This window comes from Pezoporus wallicus, unplaced genomic scaffold (assembly GCF_028554395.1).
Source record: "Pezoporus wallicus isolate ANWC-B61680 ecotype Strahan unplaced genomic scaffold, APGP_CSIRO_Pwel_v1 contig_2012, whole genome shotgun sequence".
Classification (NCBI taxonomy): Eukaryota; Metazoa; Chordata; class Aves; order Psittaciformes; family Psittacidae; genus Pezoporus; species Pezoporus wallicus.
Window position 1 is genome coordinate 3,431,530 of NW_026639840.1, and position 19,497 is coordinate 3,451,026.

General features: G+C 40.7%; 1 protein-coding gene across 9 annotated transcripts in view; it reads left to right on the plus strand.

Annotated features, from left to right (window-relative positions):
* ZMIZ1 (zinc finger MIZ-type containing 1) overlaps positions 1 to 19,497 on the plus strand; it is a 339,908-nt gene that overhangs the window by 291,610 nt on the left and 28,801 nt on the right. For 8 of the 9 annotated variants that reach the window (XM_057416419.1, XM_057416415.1, XM_057416417.1 and 5 more), the window contains 3 exons: positions 1,212 to 1,356; positions 15,829 to 15,943; positions 18,102 to 18,319. In XM_057416419.1, the coding sequence (XP_057272402.1) occupies positions 1,212 to 1,356; positions 15,829 to 15,943; positions 18,102 to 18,319 (478 nt within the window). Of the gene's footprint in view, positions 1 to 1,211; positions 1,357 to 7,605; positions 8,033 to 15,828; positions 15,944 to 18,101; positions 18,320 to 19,497 lie in introns of those variants that run through there. The other variant, XM_057416422.1, reaches the window with a different exon arrangement.

Here is a 19,497-nt window from a genome sequence, read left to right on the forward strand (position 1 = left end):
AGGATTTTATTGTTCTGAGGACTTTGTAAAGCATACTTTAAAGAAGGAAAACCCCCAAGCGCTGCCCCTTGAGAATGTTTTTTCAACTGCAGAATTTTGCAATTAGTCTGCACTTTGTTCTGGTGAAACTCTTCACTGCATTGTGCCTTGGTGATTTTTTGCCAGAGGCACTGCTGATGTTGGAATTAAACATGCAGTTTTGAGGCTCAGTTGGGTGTTACTGGAGGCTCCAGTGGGGTGTCTTGGCTGGACACACTCATGGGAGCCAGATTTCATCTGCAGTCCCTTTCTGGGGCTGTGCTTACTGAAAAGTAGGTGGTTTCTGTAACAGGGGCTGGTCTTTTCTGAGTGTGGTTGCATAAAGGAGCGGCCGTGTTTTCAGAGATAATGACCCCTTTCATCCCTTCAGCTGGAGCTGGAAGCTTTTTGTCCCTGTAGGAAACCTCTGCATCTTCATAGTTCATAAGCATGATTTTCCTCTAAGCACAGAATTGCCCTCATTGACTAGAAGATTAGGCACATAATGGAAATACACATTTAGGGGTTGTGCTGGGTCAAATATAGATTTAAGTGCTAACTTTGTATCCATACAGGTTGTGTATGGATACATATATGTGGCTGTATTCTCATGGCTGTATCCATGCAAGTTATGTACGGATACATATGTGTGGCTGTATTCTCATGTTTATGTGTTCAAGACTGGTGGCTGATAGCAGGTTTGGAAATGGATTCTTGCACATGGGTTTCCCTTCATGTCTCTCCAATTAATCTTTTGCACAAAAATAGCTGAACAGAAAAGAGATATTGTTGTTCTTTGCTCCCCACTGTGAATGATGTCTTCTGTATATTTTTGTTACATTTCTATGAGCGTGAAACAAATTCTTCCATGTCTGTTTTAACTCACAACAGCTATCCTGTGTCTTTGTGCTTTATCCATTCTTCATCTCTGTGCTGCTCTGCTCAGACAAGTTCTCCCTCCTGGGCTGTGCAGAATGTTTGTAACTTGTGTAAAAACATTATAATGATAGTGTAGGGCAATTACAGACTCAATTTGATAGGATAATAATATGAGTGGTCGATCGTGGACAAGCTCTTCACTCCTGGGGTTTGTCTGTTGGGATTGAGACTCCTGTTACAGTAGCATGCATCTGTACTTGGCTGTGCCGGTTCTTGGGTTGTGCGCTTACTGTTATTTTGTTCTGTTTGCACAGCACTGCTTTCATCGTGGTGTGAAGAGCTGGGACGGCTCTTGCTGCTTCGCCACCAGAAAAGCCGGCAGAACGATCCTCCAGGGAAGCTACCCATGCAACCCCCCATGAACTCTATGAGCTCCATGAAACCCACCCTCTCTCATAGGTGAGTCTCAGCCCAGTCTGTAGGAGTGGCAGTGTGTGCAGATGTGCCGCATGACAGATGTGAAATGCTTGTTACCATTGATGCTTTGTGCACTGAAAGGCACTACAGACAACAGGGGATCTGTAATTAGAGCAAGTACAAAATAAACTTGGGATTTGACTTTGCTGTTCCCTGATGCATAGTGAAGTGACGATTCCATCTTCAAATCTGTGCTCCGATCAAGTGGGCTTGCTTTCAAACCTCATGTTGTGCCCTAGAGATAAAATTCTACATGTCTCTCCCAAACCATTTTCCTACCGTTTACTTAGATACAACTGCCTTTTCTTGAGGTTGAAAACATTTTACTGATGTTCTATTTTCCAAGAACCATTGGAAATGTATGCAAACCAATTGTATAGTGGGCATAGCCATATATGGGAGAATGTCCTATGCTACCTTTTATCAGGTGAGGATCACAAAGTACTTCTGTTCATTTAGAGAAAATGTGAGCGTTAAAGGACACTAGAAGAAGCTGAAGATGTGAAGCCTTTACCAAATTACATGGAGGAGCAGTATTTGTATTTCCTGTCTGCAGAGCCTAGATGAAGGCAAAAACTGAAAAAGAAGTGTAGACAGCACTAAACATTCATTTCATGCTTTATGTTTCTGGGAGGGTTTTTCTCAAAGTTTTCTTTCACTTAGCATTACATTAAAGAAATCACAAATAGTATAAATTGTTTTTCGTGTAGGGCACTTTTGTTAGTAAAGGATTGTAAGAACATGGATAAGGCTGAAATCCTTGTACATAGCTTCCATGGTAGCATAAGTAATGAACTTTTGTGTTAGAATGGAGCTGGGGGACATCTTTGTACCTGTCCATTTACATGAAGTCCACTATACAAATGTGCATGTCTGGAAACCACTTCTGGTTTTGGGTCGGTTATTTTTCTCCTTATTTTTATTGTATTCATGGGAAAATTATGCAAATGCTATGTCTTTTATTATAGCCGTTGAGAATGAAGTCCTTTTTTGTAGCATAATACAGTATCAGTGGCTTTTCAAAGTACCTGGATTGCCACATTTTTCAGTCGGTCGATGGTAAACACACACACAAAACCCCAAACAAACAAAATAACAAAGACAAAACCCAACCACCTTCTGTTCTAAAATAACTTGTTCTTACACCTGGGAGAAGCTTTGTAGAAGCCAAGGTGAAATTAGCGGCCAGTCTGCGGAGAAAGTGTGGTGCAGAGTATACGCTCTCTTAGGTGTAGTTTTGTAGTTTTTAGATGCCTGATTCTCATCTGACCTTTTAGCCTCTGTTCCCCTGGAGTCTATAAAGTAAGGATGAAAGCACTGGTATGTCTCACAGGGGCTGTGTGCTACATTACTTAGATAAGATAGGCACAACTCTTCTTTCATGGCAGTTTTTCACTGAAATTCTGTTACACATCAAAAAATAAACACTTTCTTCTGCTCAACATAAACGCCAGCATTTCTGGCAATACTGGCTTACCCTATATTATGCATGATAGTAAAATATCCTGTGCAGTATGAAACAGTCCCTGTAAGTTTCTCTTGAGTATTGCCCTTGAAATCCTTCACTGAGGGAGATGCTGAGAGTCAGTTCTAAATTACTGCTGTTTACCTATGAGATGCCCCTTTAGAAACATAATTCCTGTAGCATAACTTCATACCTATAATATCTGCAGCAGCCTCTCAGGGATTTGAAATACTTGCATCACTACTTCAGTGCGTGCTGCTATCTTGTCTGTAATTTAGCCATAACTGTGACTACTCAAAATCTCTGGAGTGGTACATTAGAATGAGACACCTCGTGACTCTCCAACTTCTTTTTCTGACTGGAACTGTTTATTTTCATGGATGTTTTATAATCAGTGTGTAAGGCAGTAGTGAAGAATAGGGTGAAGAATAGATTTTTCTGATTGCTTGAATTAAAAAGAAAAAAAAAGATGGAATGCTATTAAGTACAATCCCAGTGATAAAGCTGTTGATGAAGCAACGTTTGTATTTGCATTAAATTACATTTGGGTCAAAAGCTTAGTATTAAAGTTCACAGTATCTTATCTCTAATCCGCAAGGGTTTTGTATGAATTCAAATAAACAAGAAATTAATGTAACCTGATACTTCAAGTTTTGTGAAAGAATTAGATACTAAATTAAAACTACCAAGAGCATATTCAAGAACCTTATGTAGCTTAACACAGGCAATTTAGGATATGCGTCAGTTGCTGAATATCACTAGACAAACCCCAAAAAACAACCTGTCATAGGACTATTTTGAGTACCTTCAGACAGAGCTTTTTCTGCAGTTGCTTTTACTAGCAACAGAATTACCCAGAACTCTAGTTAAGGACTAGAATTGCAATGTACCTGGTGCTATAGACTCACAGGTGCTTAGTCTCAAAGTTGAAACAGAGCTCAGCTATTTAAAATAAATTCTGACTCAAGAATGTACGACAAGAATCTGAATCTAAGGATTCATATTGAAGAAACTATGGGCACATACACTGGAGGGAATTCAGGCCTGGCCTATTTTTAGGGACAACCTTTTATTTTTAAAAAGTTAATTTGAGTTGTGGGAGAAAACTGAAGAAGACAGATCAAGGAGGGCTTTGACAATGATATTATTGGTCAATTGCACTTCCAGAGAACAGAATATATGCCATACAGAGATGTGCATGCATGCAACAGAGTAGGGGCTGTATCGTGCTAATTTCTTACAGTAGATCAAATTAAATAGTAGTTCAATATTATGGAAGGTGCTTTATGTATTATCATTATTGGTTTATGTTCAGACAATTGCTTAAATACCTGTTATTAATTAGACTTGTGTTACAAAGGTGCTCATTTTTAGTGTTTGGTTTTGTGCCTTTTTTGTTTCTATTTAAACTTTACTTACAGCTGAACTTTCAACATTGGTAGGAGCTCTTGGAAAGAATGGCAGTTCTCTGGCTGAATTTATGAGTGATTAGGATTGGTTCTTACATTGTTTGTTAAGGATCAGAAGTGATCTGGCTATAACACACCAGCAGAAACAGTGACAGAGTCTCTGAAAAGGTTGCTACCTTTTCAATTTTGCCATCATAGGCAGTTTTGACCAACAGTGATAGTCAATTTAAAAAAGTCTGGATGAGAGAAATGGTTAAAGTGAAAGGTCAGGTGCAGCATATACCACTTTGAAAACAAGCACGTTGTGTGTATTTTATACATCAGTTTGAAGTCAGGGATCACTTCATTGCTGCATGTAGCTGTGGCATATAGGAACAATCTTTGCAAAAGAATTCAAAACTCTTTAGGTGAAAGGTAAGATTGTTTCAAAGCCTTTTCATCTTTCTGTTTGTGAAGTTGTGAAATAAATATAATGAGGGACTGAACAGATGGTAAATCCTAATAAAAGAGAATATACCCAGTAAAGCAACCTGTATTACTCCTGATTCCGCAAGAGCAGCCTCTCTTTTTCTTCTGTCTCCCTTTCTGTCAAGAAATGTTAATATCCACCATCAAGAAAAAATAAGGGAAAAGTTTAGCGTCAAAAACTGTTTTTGCAGAAGTGCCCTTTCTTACAGAAAAAAAAACAACAAACCCTCGGGATTTGTTCCAAACAGTGTGCTGATGCTCTAAGCATTGTAAAGACAGCGCCAATTGCTCTGAAGTACTGTCCCAAGACGTGTTTGCCCATCTTGTTCTCCAAGTGAAACCAGAGGCTAGTTTTAACGCGCACACTTACTATGAGGAGGAGGTGGAAGAAAACCTGTAAAGAATATTGAAGCAAAATGCAAATTATTAGTACTCCCTCATTAAAAACTGATAATGTGTGATCATTAGCTGTTAATAATTCAGCCTGTAATATTTTCATGTGAAAAATCTGTATTTCATTTTAGGCGACATGTTTGTGGTCAATTCTTGTGATAGGAGAGCATGAGGAACACCATCTCTGAAAATAGTAATGGGCAGTTTAACTTCTTTTCAAATACATACTCTTCACATGCTTGGTAAAAGGTGTAGGATAAAGATTGTCTTTTATTGTGTGTACAGCACCTTGCACAGATGTGAAAATAGGGCTTCTGCATTGATTAGAGAGTCAGTGCTATTGCAATACGAAAAATATTTAGTAACACAACCGCCATACTTCTGTCATTTTTTTTTTTGTTTTGTTTCTAATAAGTACATGTAAGTGTTATTCTACATTTTTTCCTCTCTGATGTATTTACTAGATAAAACAGTTTAGGGGTTTGCTATGTTAATTTTTTTATTATTATTTAAAAGTTCCAGCTGATATTTTTCAAAATCCTGAGAAAGACTAGGCAAATAGGATGTAAGGGATGTCTGCTGACTAAGGCAAAACCTGACCTTCACAGGCTTTTCCCTGTCTATGCTTGTTTTTAAAATACAGTAACTGACACCTCTGAAAAGACAGCTGTCATTCTCATGTTTGGAACACCCAGATCCTGAAAATGTCTAATTGATTGCACTTTAGTATTTAGCGATAACCACAATACTATCATGCTCTTTACATGAGGGCTGCTCTCAAAAGCAGATGATTTGTGTTGAGTGCAGGTGATTTTCCTCTTCCAGTGTTTTGGGAAGGTTCCCTCTGTCACTTGTTCTCAATTAAACCAGTTCATTCCTGATGGTGCTGGAGTTAAAAATCAGTCAGCTATGGCAACATCCCTAGTTTTTACCCATTTTGACTGTCAACATGGTAACTGTGTGGTGACACTGAATGACACTGAAAGCTATAGTTTGCCCAGGTCTTTGATGCAAAACTCATTAAAATCATCAAAGTCTTTTAACTGGATTGAGTACCTTTGGATGGGGATGACCAGAACTAAGACAATGCCCTTCAGCCACTGCCGGGCCAGGTCCGTGAGTGTGGTTTCACAGGCACAGAGGGCTGGGGGAGCCCGGGTTCAGCCCGGGTGGGTTCAGTGTGTGTAGCTGTTTGCTGGGTACCCGTGCTATGCTGTGCTGTTGGTTGCACTCAGCCTGCCTGCCAGGAGGTGACATGGCTTCTGCCCAGGGAGGGACTTACAGTCTGGCGACGTGTTCCATCTTCAGTTTAGTGAAAAAAATATCTGGCATAAATGATGGCAAATGCCTTGTCTTTTTTAAAGATTTCTGTTCTTTATGGTAATTTTCCAACAGGGACACAGATGTGTATTTTGTCTAAAACCTTGTATTTTTCTTGATGTCTTTTCTTTACACGCATCTGTCATTCATTCAGTTAGATGAAAATGTGACCCTCCACAGGATTTCCCTGCAAATGTCTTACAAAAGGAGTAAATTCCCGATACGATTTTGTCTTTATTATTATTATTCCTGCTATTCCCATACACCTGGGTTCTTAAGTGTCTTTAGTATCGAAGTGGGAAGAAAATGAAATAGTCATTGATATTTGCAGTGATTTCTAATGCAGTCTTTTCTAATGGTTTCCCTAAAATAAAATTGGTTAGAGATTCTTGCTAAAAAAAATCTGCGTTGTTTTCGCTATTGATGACAACAAAGCCTGCTCGGTAGACAGAGCACATCAGCGACCGGTGCAGATGGGTCTCTGACATTAACTAGATACTGGCAGTGCCGTTAGCAGGAATCGGAGGTTTCTTCCCGTGAAAGGGCTGTTGTAGGAATGAGGAACAGCACGCCAGCCGGGGCATCTTCCGGCATGTCCTCATCTCCTCCACGCTGGGAATGCGGGGAAGGTACCACAGTCTGTTTATGCTCTCCGTTCCCACTTACCACGTCAGGGGAGATACGATGTGATGGTTTGTTTGCCCGTGTCACTGTGTCAGCAGCAGCATTTCCAAACAACTTTGACAGGCAGAGTGTCGGAGACGGCTCGGGAAGACGTTTCTCAGATCTGCTCTGTACGTGCCACCGGGCGCAGACGTCCCTCGCCGGCGAAGGCATTTGCCCGGGCTCCCCCTTCCCTGCCTTGCCCTGCCCGCCCGCTCCGGGCGCCGCCGCATGGCGAGGGGCTGCGCGGCGGCTGCCCGCTGCAGCCCACTCCCGTCCCGTCAAGTCCCGACCCGACCCGACCCGACCCGACCCGACCCGCCCGTGTCAGCCTCCGGCGCTGCGGGAGCCGCTGCCGCCCTGTCCCCGGCCGCTGCCAGCGGCACCTGCTGCCCGGCAGAGCTCGCCCCGCTCCCCTTGTCAGCCCCGGAGCCACCAGCCCCGCGAGGTTCCAGTGAGCTGAGGCGGTGCGCTGCCCCCTCCCCTCCCGCCCTCCGCCGCGCCTCTTGAAGAAAGCAGGTTTTTTTTCTGTTGTCGGGGAACGTAAATCAGCTTCATCTAAAATCTCGGAAGTGCAAGTCCATCAAATCTTCCTCCTAGGCGCCTGCTACACCTTGCGTGAGTCAGACTGCAAAGCTCCCGGTGCCCTTCTCGCTGTGCGGGGCTGCTCGTGTTTCCCTCTGTCTCAGAGGCAAAAGCAGAAGTGGAATCTGCTCACGCTTACAGCGGTTCCTTCCCCGGTTGTTGTAGCAGTCGCTGACCTCCAGGCACTATGAATAAACAGCAAAGCTGGGAACAAAAGGAGTCTTCTGGCTGCCATTATCTCACATTAACATAGCAGACGCGCTGCGGTGTGAACAATGCGAGTCTCATTCGCCGATAATCAGCGAGTACCCAGGCATTTGGATTACCAAGGCAACAGGCAATGGTAGAATACTGGGTGGGTGTGTTTTTTATTGTAAAGGAGCAGTCGGATATGGAAACCCAGGTATATTGATAAAGCAGAGTAGAAAGAATGCCTGGTGGCAGGGGGGGACTAAGGGCTTGGGGTTGCATTCCGACACACGTGAGATAAATAAGACATGGATGAAGCAGGTCTGTGATGTGAGATGCAATAAAGATTAAACTGCATTTGTCAAGCTGAAAACGATCATAAGATAATTTCAGCATTTGGGAAAAGGTAACAGGTGGCATGTTAATAGCAGGGCTGTTACCGGTGGATTTTGTAACTGTAATCTGGGCTGTAGTAACGCGCTGCATGGTCTACTTGTGTGACAATAGAACTGGGTGTGATGCTTTAATCTTTTTTCCTTTGATCAGATGGATTCTGTAGTCCCAGTGTCAGATGATGGTAACCCGTTCTACTGCTTCTGAGGCTGGAGCAGGTCTCAGTAGAGTTTCTGTTTCTTATGCTTTACGTACATAGCTGTGATCGTTTTTTCCACATGGACAGAAATAAGTTGTGTTATCACTGCGTGTATCTTTGCGTGCGTGCGCACACACGTGTGCATGGACATATCTGAAATCTGTAGCATAGCAGGGTTGTGTGTGTATACAGGGGGCTGTGGGTGTGTGCAGCTTCAGAAACTTCTGAATTGATCTAATTATTTGGCCTGATGCATTTTTCTAATTCCAGGGGTTAGATTAAGATGCACTAACTCTAGCTGAGCAGCGTGGTACTTTGCAGGCATAGCTCTCTAACTGATGTGACTGGGTGTAGAGTGAGGCAGGCGCCAGGAAGCAGCAGCAAGCATGCCACAGCCTGACCCGTAGCAACCCAGTGTGAAATGGAAGACAGCGACCCCACCTCGTGCAGTCATAAGTCATCCAGGCCTCACAGGCCTTGTCGGGACTATGAAGACAGAGTTCAGGGCTTTCAGTTTTCAGAGGTACTTTGTATCACCTGCTGATCTGCCGGCTGGATTTTGCTGTCTCAGCCTCCACGGGAGCAAATGTATTGTGGGTATGTGTGTGACTGCATGAATGGTTGTTGTAAAAGTGTGTGTTGATATTTAAGAGAGCAGAGGCAGGGGGTGATAGCCACCTGCTTACTGCAGGTGCCACCCAAACCACAGTGCTGATAAATGGCTTGCTGCTTTCACCCTTTGGCTGCTTCACCTGCATCTGCTCATCTAGAACAGGTTCTGAATTCTTCTGTGTTTTCAAATGGTTTGCCAGAAAACAGCTTTCCTTCTTTTTACAGTGAATTACGAATTTTCTAACAGCTGTCAGTCTTCTCTTCAGTCTACATAGCTCATAGTACAGGCAACATCCAGTACCGAAACGACACTTGAGGTAATTCTTGATAGGGAAGGACTAGTTATGGAGCCTCTGGGTGTTTGGACTTGGGAGAATCAAAGCTTTCCAAAGGAGTAGAGAACATACTTACATAGTTGGAAAGAGTAGAGGGAAACAACAAACTTGAGAAATTGGGGGGGGGGGGCGGGGAAGATATGATAATTTTTGAAGCTGTATATTTTCTTTGTAAGATCTGAATGTTTGGAGTCACGCCATTAAGAAGCAGAAGGAAATAAAATCTCACAGAATGCTTCCAAATTGGCTTTTTTTCACTTTTGCATGACATAAAAACAACCAGTGATTTGGATGGGACTCTGTCTTATGTGTTTGTTTAGTGAAATACATGATGGAGCCTCAATTTATTCCAATACAATTTAAGCTTCATCAAATGTTACTACAGTTTGAGGAAAGTATGCATCACATAGGCAGCATCAGTCAAAAGTAAATTACTGCTAACCGTTCAAAGCCAGTATGAATATACAAACTTCCTACACTACCTTCTTTTTTTTCTCATCTTTAACATAAGCACCTTAGGATACCTGTACACAGCAACATCAGCTTTTAGTTTGCTTCATGTCAGTGTGTGATGTACACAGGTAGTTATTCTTTTGTCTTTGTATTTCCTTGCTGACAGTAAGTGGCCTTCCTGCTCTTCTTGCACAGCTCTCTCCTTGCACTGCCATATTCCTTTCTGAGAACAGAGAACAGATTGTGTAGAGTGGTTTCTACATCTATAGAAAACACAGCACAGAAGGCCAAGGGATAACTTTGTTAAATTTTGTGTTAGGAAATTTTTTAATAGTACTGTGTTTTAATATCTGTTAACTAGATGAAAAATCTATAATTGAGTTGAAAAGCTTTGGCCAAGCGCTTTAGCTGTATGAAGAGGGTGCATGTATTTCAGCTGGTGAAGTTTTGTTCCCCTGGAAAAAAAACTCGATGAAAAATGAGAAGTGGTTTCCTTTTGAATGTCCAAGGTTTTTAAAAAGAAACCAAAAGCAGATCTGTGAAATGTTTTTGATTGCCAGCAAGCAGAAACAAATTTTGGCTTTCGGGTGTCATACTGGGTTTTTGGTTTGGTTGGTTGGTTTTTTTTTCCAAGTTGGTAGTCAAGGCCAAGGGTATTTTCAGTGGAAATTTGACCAGAAATTAAATTTAAAAATCAATAATCGATTTGGTTGGTTGTTTATTTATGAATAGATTGCTGGGGATTCCTATTTTATTGAATTGGGAAAAATTAGCTGAAGTCCTTCCTGGAGCATTAGTGTTGCAGGAAACTGCCAAATAGTATTCCATCTGTTCTTGAGATTTTATTTTTAAAGAAGTTACTAGGTTTTGTTTACACTGATTATGAAAATTACAAAAATGTGGTGAAATTCATGCCTGTTCCATAACATTAACACACCAAAAAAGGCAGTTCAAATCCAGTATTTGCACTGCACCATGCAAAACAGTCTTTTTCTTAAATAAGAATATGCTTAAAATAAGTTTATGGTGGTGCCCTAATCAAGAAGGTTTGCTAACCAAATCCGTATTAGTAATTAAAGCTATGTGAGCGATGTTCATTTGAGAAATCCAAGTAAAACAAAATCTAAACCTGAATGAAGAAAGCTAAGCTGCCTAACTTGTAAGGCAGTATGGGCATGAAACACTGGTATTGGTGCTACAGTTACCCAGGGCTTTATTTCCTGTTCTGTTTGTGGGATCTGTGATATTTTCCCACTGCAGACAGATGAGGTTTTAGGGTGAAAAGAGAGATGAGGCAGAAGCAAGGAGCCTTGTTTGGAAATCGCTGTTTTAGTTTGTATTAAAGTAGTGTCACCTAGAGGCACCAACAAAGAATACAGCCAAGGGGTGCTGGGCACCCTGAGCACGCGCACGTCCAGAGGCACTTGCAGAGGCAAATCAAGGTGCAGACACAGAGATGCTGACAGGCAAGAACAGTAGCCCTGGGTTTGGGCTGTATTTGGACCGGTCTGATTTTTAGCTGTGTGTAACTGCAAAAGAATGTTTGGCCTGGGTTAGATCTCTGGCACCCCACTCCTTGTCATGAGATGCTGTCCTCTCTGTGTGGCCATGGGTGACAAAAGAAGACATGGGAGAAATGATAACCAGCATCGCACTGGCAGTTACCTGCTTATCTTGGTGTCAGCTGAAGATGTTATGGTAGAGCCAGTAGATTCCTTTAGAAATAGAGTTAGTGGAGTCCATTACGACTGTGTGGACTCTGCATGTGTCCAGCCAGGTAGGATGACTGTGCTTCAGAAGCATTAAAGACCCCTGCAAAACTGTAAAGCTGGCTTGAGGGTAAGCTACAGAAACTAGCCAGCTAGCCTCTGAAAGCCCAATTATGGGAAACTTGATACCAGTGCTTGGAATGAAAAGGGCTTTTGAGAAAGCCAACATCTGGTGCTTTTCTGCAGTAGTTGATAAATTTTCAATGCTTAAAACAGCGATAGATGCTTTATAAAGGTAGTCTTTTAGACACCTGGCTTTCTTAATAAGCCGTGTGAAAAAAATCACTGGTAAAAGGTATAATTCCATTTTTTACCCTCCTCCACAGCGTGTAAAGTACCAGTGCTCTAGGGATGCATACTTTGCTAAACCATCTGTATCTCTTCTTCCTCAAGCAACAAAGACATGTAAACATGAGTATCAGATACACATACAATTGCTTTAATGACAATATAAACATATTTAAAATACATCATTTTCAAATAATGCCACAAATCTTGTATAAATGACAGTAATTGACTAGTATTAATTTACTATACGGAGCTCACTTTTTATTAAGCAACTTCTACAGCCTGTGTCTGACATGAAGGCCGTAACTGTTCCAGAGAGGCTGGATATGCACCTGGTTCTGTTTTCCTAGTATTAGGGATTCACAACCTCATAGTTTGAGAAATTATTTCCTTCCATCTCTCCCTCTTTGCTCTATGGCTTCCTCTGCTGCTTGACCAATAATGCTGACCAGTAGTATGTATAGGTTCATTAACACTATTATAAATTTAGTCAATATTCTTCTATTGGACTCCAGCTGAGCCCAAACTGACTCACTACCCTCCAGGGTGTAGTGAGAGACTTAATTACCCTTGTACCGTTCAACAGGAACAACGTCATGGGCAACATTTTGCTGTGGCTGGAGAGGTTGAAGCTTCTTTCTCTATTGGCTGCCATTTTCAAGTTTAAAGAAGGGGATTTCAGGATAATTCACAGCTCTGTATAATAACAGCAGAAAGTGAGTGCTCTCTTGCAAATGAGAATTGGATTGGTCATGTTTCATTACAGTATTTATATCGATTTTCCTTTGATGGTGGGAGCACTCCTTTGGGTTGTCTTAGGGCAGAAATGCAAGTTGAAAGAGCAAAGTGGAGGGACAAGTAATCCTTAGTTAAGCATCTCCTACTGTCTGAAACCAAAGAAGCCTTCACACAGTGGAGGAAGGGTGGGTATTGTATCCAGTATGGCAAAAGTCATACTCAAACGAGTGTGTAATTGATGATGGGCCAGAGTATCATTCTGGGGGTGTGCACTGCTAGAATGCTGTGTATTTCTCATTGAAGTAACTAAAGGGAAGATTGAAGTGAGTCTAGTGCAGTAATTGTATAATAGGGTGTGTGTAAGCTGATATTCTGAAAGGCACATATATCACTATGCCAGTGTTGCCATAATTTCTGCTATTAGTTTTGTCTGTGATTTAAGGCCAAGTCCTGTGTTGGATCATGTGATAGTCATGTGATTTAATGTAAACAATGACTATTTTAAACAAGTCTGTACCTGGTCATTTTTTCTGGCTTTCATGTGTTATACTGGGTCCTGTGCTGGGGGCTTTCATTGTATGTCAACAGTGTGGTTTCTTGAGTTGTTTTAACAATAATATAGTAAAAATGGAGTGATTCACTCTTCTTTGTAATTAGGTGAAGTGATTGTGTAGTCTTTGAGAACCCAGTACAGCTTTCCACTAAACAAATGCTCTGACTCCACCATTAGAAACCATGGATGAGTAATATATGAAATCTCTTCTGTGTACTGTAAAGGTGAGAAACGGGTCCAAGGAACATGCTTTGGAGGCGAAGAAAGTGTAGAAATAGTTATAACTTCTTAACAGCAAGCAGACTAAGGCATCACTAGCTCGAAGTTTGAGAACCTTTAGCAACTTTGTGGTTTGACTCCTGCCTGTCATTACCCTTCTTATTTACTCCTACACTTGCAAAAGGTTTACCTTGTCCTTTAGATTTTGTTACCTGTCCCCAGTGCATCAATGGAGAATAGAGAGGAACGGCTGCAGAGTCCTTTCGCTGCTTATGTCATGGAGAGAGCTTCTGTGTAGTCATTGAAGTATACAAACACTCATATGTACCATAAATATCCAAACAAATCACAGAGCAGGCATCATCAAAAGCAGTCAGAGAAGGAAGTAAAGTAGGAGGCATCATTCAGAATAGGAAAAAGAGGAAGGCTTAATAGCAGTCACAAATTCTGGGTTAGTCATCATTTGTCTCCATGGTGGGTGGAGGGGACCTGCTGAAGCATTGCATCACTTGCAGATATTAGTCGCTGAAGCTATTGTCTGCACCTCTGAATGAGAGGAGCAAGATTCTCAGCCTTCTAAGAGAAAATCTAGTAAGAAAAGTGGGCTAGAAGGACTTACTGATTGAAAGGTGTTAAATATGCCCTTATTCACACATTGTTTTATATGGATGCTGTCAACATAAACATTGTATGTCAAGCATATTACAGAGACTTACTATTTTTGGTTAATTTTCCCTAATTATTTGTTAGAGGAAATTATTCTTTTCCCTTTTTTTTAATCAATGATGGGGTTTTTGTTGTGTTTTGTGTGTGTGTGTGTGTGTGCGTGCATGATTTTATTGCTTAATTCAATTTGGGTATTTTGAAATAGGTCAGTTCAGATTCACGGTTATGTTCTATTATAGTGCTGTTGTGCTCACACAGCATTATGGTATTTGAAATTTCCTAGTTGTTTCTGAAATGTATTCACTGTTTCATTTTACCTTATACAGTTGCTGATGCTGTTATTAGATTGTTACTTGGGACATACTTTTTATCACATGTGTGCGCGCTCTAAGCAAAGCAATTCCTATTCCTAAATGATCTGCATGAGGTGTTATAAACAACCTAAAGAATGAACACATGGGTAGTCCTTGATTTTTGGCTCACAGCACAGGAAGAAGAAGTGGTCCAAGCTTTGAGTACTGTCTGGGAACATGGGAGAGTCAGCACCCCAGTCTACCACAGCCCTTGTTTTGTAGGGCTTTGGCAGGTTGGTTGTCTCGCCTTGTCTTGTATGAATTGATTGTTTGGCACTTCACAGTGCAGGCCTTGAAGAATGTAGATAAAGCACTCACAGAGCCTTTATAGTGGATTCTTTAGGCAGGGTAGCCCTGTGCAGTGATAGCTGGTAGTCCAAGCAAAAATGCAGTTCTCAATTATAAAATACAAGTAAGTGGCATTTGAAAATGAGACAGCAATGTGTGTGTGTGTGTGTGTGTGTGTGTGTATTAAATGGTATATATATATATATATAGATGATGAAAGATCACATGTGTGTGTATTTGAACATATATGCAAATAGAAATCTAATTTACAAGTTAATAATATGAGAACAAGCAAATTTCAAGTGGAATATATTTTACAGCTCTTGGATTAATAGTTCCTTTCACTGGATTTAGCATATATCATTAATTACACTAGACGCATGCCTATCCTGCATTCATTTTGAAGCCACCAATGCTTTCGTGTGAAAAGAACTATAAGAAATGCTTGCTTGTATCTGTGGACAAAGCTAATGGAAAAACCCAATCTTCTCGACCATATATTTATCTGAAAGATGTGTTCTGTATCTGCAGTTGATTTTCTAGAATGCTGATTAGCTGATACTGTTTTTGGCATGCGGCTTATCCATCGTGTGGGAGAACACTATCTGAATTTCAATTTACTTTTCCAAATGATGGTGAACTGCTATTGCTTTAACGGCTTTTCTGGCCATGTGGGGACCCGGTGCAGACAGTGGAGCTGCAGTCTGGTCTCAAAATCTAATTGAATTGATAGGAGCCAGTTGAAGCAGTGATTGTTAAAGAGCTTGAGATGGATGGCAAAAAATAAGTGATTCTGAGCAACTTGCTTAGTTGTTTGAAACTCTGCTGCTAGGTTTATTTTCACTTTCTTTGGTAACATACCTTATGGTGAAAGCCCTGTCTTTAGTATACCTAAAGAATTCATTAGTTCTGTGTGGTTTCGATATGGTCATGTTGGTATTAAAAAAAAAAAAATTATACTTGTGAAAGTACTAGGCTAATTGAAGGAGGAGTGGAGAGTTAAGATAATGTCAGGTTTTAATCCCTTTTCCCTGCCAGCAACTTGCCACTGTTTAAACTTTCAGAATCTCACCCTCCCAAACATTTGTTTTTGCAGTGATGGGTCTTTCCCTTATGATTCTGTTCCCTGGCAGCAAAATACCAACCAGCCTCCAGGCTCTTTGTCAGTGGTCACCACAGTATGGGGTGTGACTAACACCTCTCAAAGCCAGGTAAGCTTCCTTTTTATGCTCCCTCCCTTCTAGATACAGGTTTTCACTAATGTGTGCAAATAGGAAGGGGTTTTGGAAGATTCTCTTGGGGTTGATAAGAGTGTCTTTGTTGCATATGGTGCATTTTTTTCCAGTGGTCTCCTCTTTGGAAGCATCGAAGGAGTTGTTTGAAAGCATGAGTCAGTAACTCCTTTAGCTGCATGCAAATGTCAGGCTTGGGTTTACCGCGTATTTTGCGCTGTATGGTTTCAACACTAAAAGCATGATCTTGAGATAGTACCAAACTTCTTGGGAAATTCAGATTTAATTGGAATAGTTGTTTTATAAAAAAAAAAACAAAACAACACCAAATTCTAGCTAGATTCACCGAATGACAGTTATTGTTGATTTTACCTGGGGTTGTGTCATACTTGTGGACTGGTGAAATCCTGTGCCAGCTCTGCCCCCACACTGAGATGCTAACTACCGACTATAGGCTGTGCTCTTTTCAACCTCTCCTGTTAATCCAGCCTTACTTTAAAACAATATTTCAGTATGCATTGGAGCAAAGGCATGAGCTCCTGGCTTCCAGGTGAGACCCATACTTAGCGGATTTTTGTTTGGTTCTCTCCACTCTCTTTTTCTTCTGCAATGTGTATTGAATTATGCTACACAAAAAGAAGCAGCTTTAATGAAGGAGATGCTGATTTTTTGTGACAGTGTACTCTCCAAAGGATGTGGTGCAAATCAAGCTCTCAGGTAGTCTTTTCTTACACTGTAGGTGAAGGGATCTAAACACATCAACATCTTTAATAAGTACATAAGTCTAACTTGTCTTTTCTACCTTTTTTAAATCAAGTGATATTACATCCAACACAAAATTTTCTGTGTAATTGTTTTTATTATTTTAATCTTGGTCAGAAAAATAAAACCAGAATTGTTATGGATTGAGCCACTTGAAATTATTCAGGGGCCAAGTCATACAAATACTCACATGACAGTTATGTAAGCATTGGCTGTGGCAAAATCTCTCTTCAAAAAAATAGAGAGGAAACAGTTACACAGATCTGTAACATTGTTTATTTTTGTTGATTTCTTTTTAGCGCCTTAAAAGAAAAGATATCCCATTTGGGAAAGAAACACCTGAGTAAACAGGTGTTTCTACAGTCTATACATTGGCCGGAAAGTGGAAATACAGTTTCCTCTGAAAATCTTTCACACTTAAAAAGGCAAAAGGAAAGAGGGGGACATGGGGGGGAAGAGTCAGATTTTTGTTCTATCCTAAAACACTGTAACGTTACTTGAATTCTTTGTGATACTTCAGAGGAACATGCAATAAAAGGGGGGGGGGGGGGGAAGGGCTATGGTAAAAAGAAGAAAATGGTTTTTCAGAATCACTGCAAGAGAAGGACGAAACTCTGGAACGTGAAGTTTGGTTGTGGTTGTTCAGAACAAGTTAAAATGAATGACAGGGTTTCCATTAAGTCTTCAAGTTCCCCAAGGGAAAAGGCATTGGCCAGGATCACTGATTTCCTTCTGCAAATTCCCAAAACTGAAATTTGGTCTTGTGCAAAAATCACTGTATTTTTTCCCAAGGAGAAGACAGATTTCCATGTAGGTGATGCATGAACAGCCATATTTACATCTCAAAGGAAATCATAACAGTTTTGGTTCAAATGGAAAAAAAAAATGCTTCAAACAAGCAAACTAAGTGCTTTTAAAAACAGAATAGGGGACACTAAAATACATTCTTTCACAATTCTACATCTGTAGTACCATTTGCAGTATGCCCATGGGACTGAATATTTGCAAATTATTTTGAAGTCCTACATCCAGAAAAAAAAAACACAAAGGCATTTACTTAATCAGATGAAGTCATCACAAACAGAGCATGGTTCTAGGAGGTCTGTGTAGTAACTTTTTTCATAAGCACATTAGTTTGGGTTCCCCCTAGTTAAAAATCTGTGAAGGATAATTAGAGATCAGAAACTCTTGTTTGTTTGGAATGGCAGAAGAAGAAATCACCAAGAATGTGCACCTAGACTTCATAAAGGTGTATGCTTACTGGAGTTCAGAGTACAGGGTGATTGTATTTTAAATTATTGATTGCAAAAAATCAACTTAATTTGCTTGAGGTAGTTCAAGGTACAGCCCTTTATTCTCATGTTTGTCCTCACAGGTGCTGGGAAATCCAATGGCAAATGCTAACAACCCTATGAACCCAGCAGGAAATCCCATGGCTTCTGGGATGACTACCAGCAACCCTGGTATCAATTCCCCTCAGTTTGCTGGACAGCAGCAACAATTTTCAGCCAAGGCAGGCTCCACTCAGCCGTACATACAGCAGAGCATGTATGGGCGACCCAATTATCCTGGAAGTGGAGGCTTTGGTGGCAGGTAAGATTTACTTGTGTGAGGTGGGAAATGGATGTAAATCATTGATGAAGCTTGTTTTAGTGGCCTGGCAGAAGTATCTTGGGCTTATTTTAATTATATAAAGTCTCAGTAGCTATTTTATGCTGGTTAACTCAAGTGCATGCTGCTTTTACAGCTTCAGAAATCAGCTACCCAAACTGCAGTAAAATTCATCACAGTAAACAGAAATGGCTTAAGTCAATCAATTAGCTTTAATAACCCCCCAAAATAAAGTTTTAATTAAGAGAGATTGTTAAACAAACCACACACTTAGGAATGATTAACATTTAATAAGGCCAGGATGTGAAAGGTATTGATGGTATAATTTCTACATGTGCATGGAGGAATAAACTTGTATTAGGCAAAGTAGGTTCCAGTGCATATTTCTGGCCATATACTTACTCCACAGTAGGAATTTGAAAAGAATTGGGGGTGAAGATGTTTCTTAAGAGAGAGATGGTCAGGCTGTATATTTTTTTCAGGGAAGTAAATGCTGCATTAGTGAAATAAGGCAAAAACTAATAGCCTGGGGTTTGTTACATTTTTACTTTCTGTGTCTATGCTTTGTAAACAAGGGTGGTAAGTGCACTTAGCTGAAACCACTATTTATGGTCCCTCTGCAAAGCCTGCCGAAAAGGTTGTTAGCATAGTCAGTCTAGTGTGAAGAATAAAAGCCTGGGACACTGAGAACATCTCTTTCCCTTCATCTCTGCCACTGATTTACTGAGTGACCTTGAACAAATCAGAAAGTTTCTTTGGCTTTGTATTAACATCTCTAAAATGGGCACAGTATACTGGCTCATATTTATAAAAATGGTTGATGTCTTGGAGTGTGAAAGGCATGGTTTAGCTTAATTTATCTTATGATCAATAGGAGAGCCTGGTAGGAACTGCAGAATACACTGTATGGGATGCAGTAGAGCTGATTGCATTGGGGCTCTCCTGTCCTTTCTGCTAAGGGTCAGGGAAGAGCACTTACGATGCTGGCAACACTTGGTGTAATTCACCACTGAGACAAATGAGCACACTGTAGGGAAGAAAGCTGTCTGTTCATGCCACTGTGCGATATACCCCTACACTACTGGGAAATGAAGCGTGCATTAACTTCCAGGATTTCAGTTCAGCTTCACAGTAAGCTACAGATCTGCAAAGCAGAACAC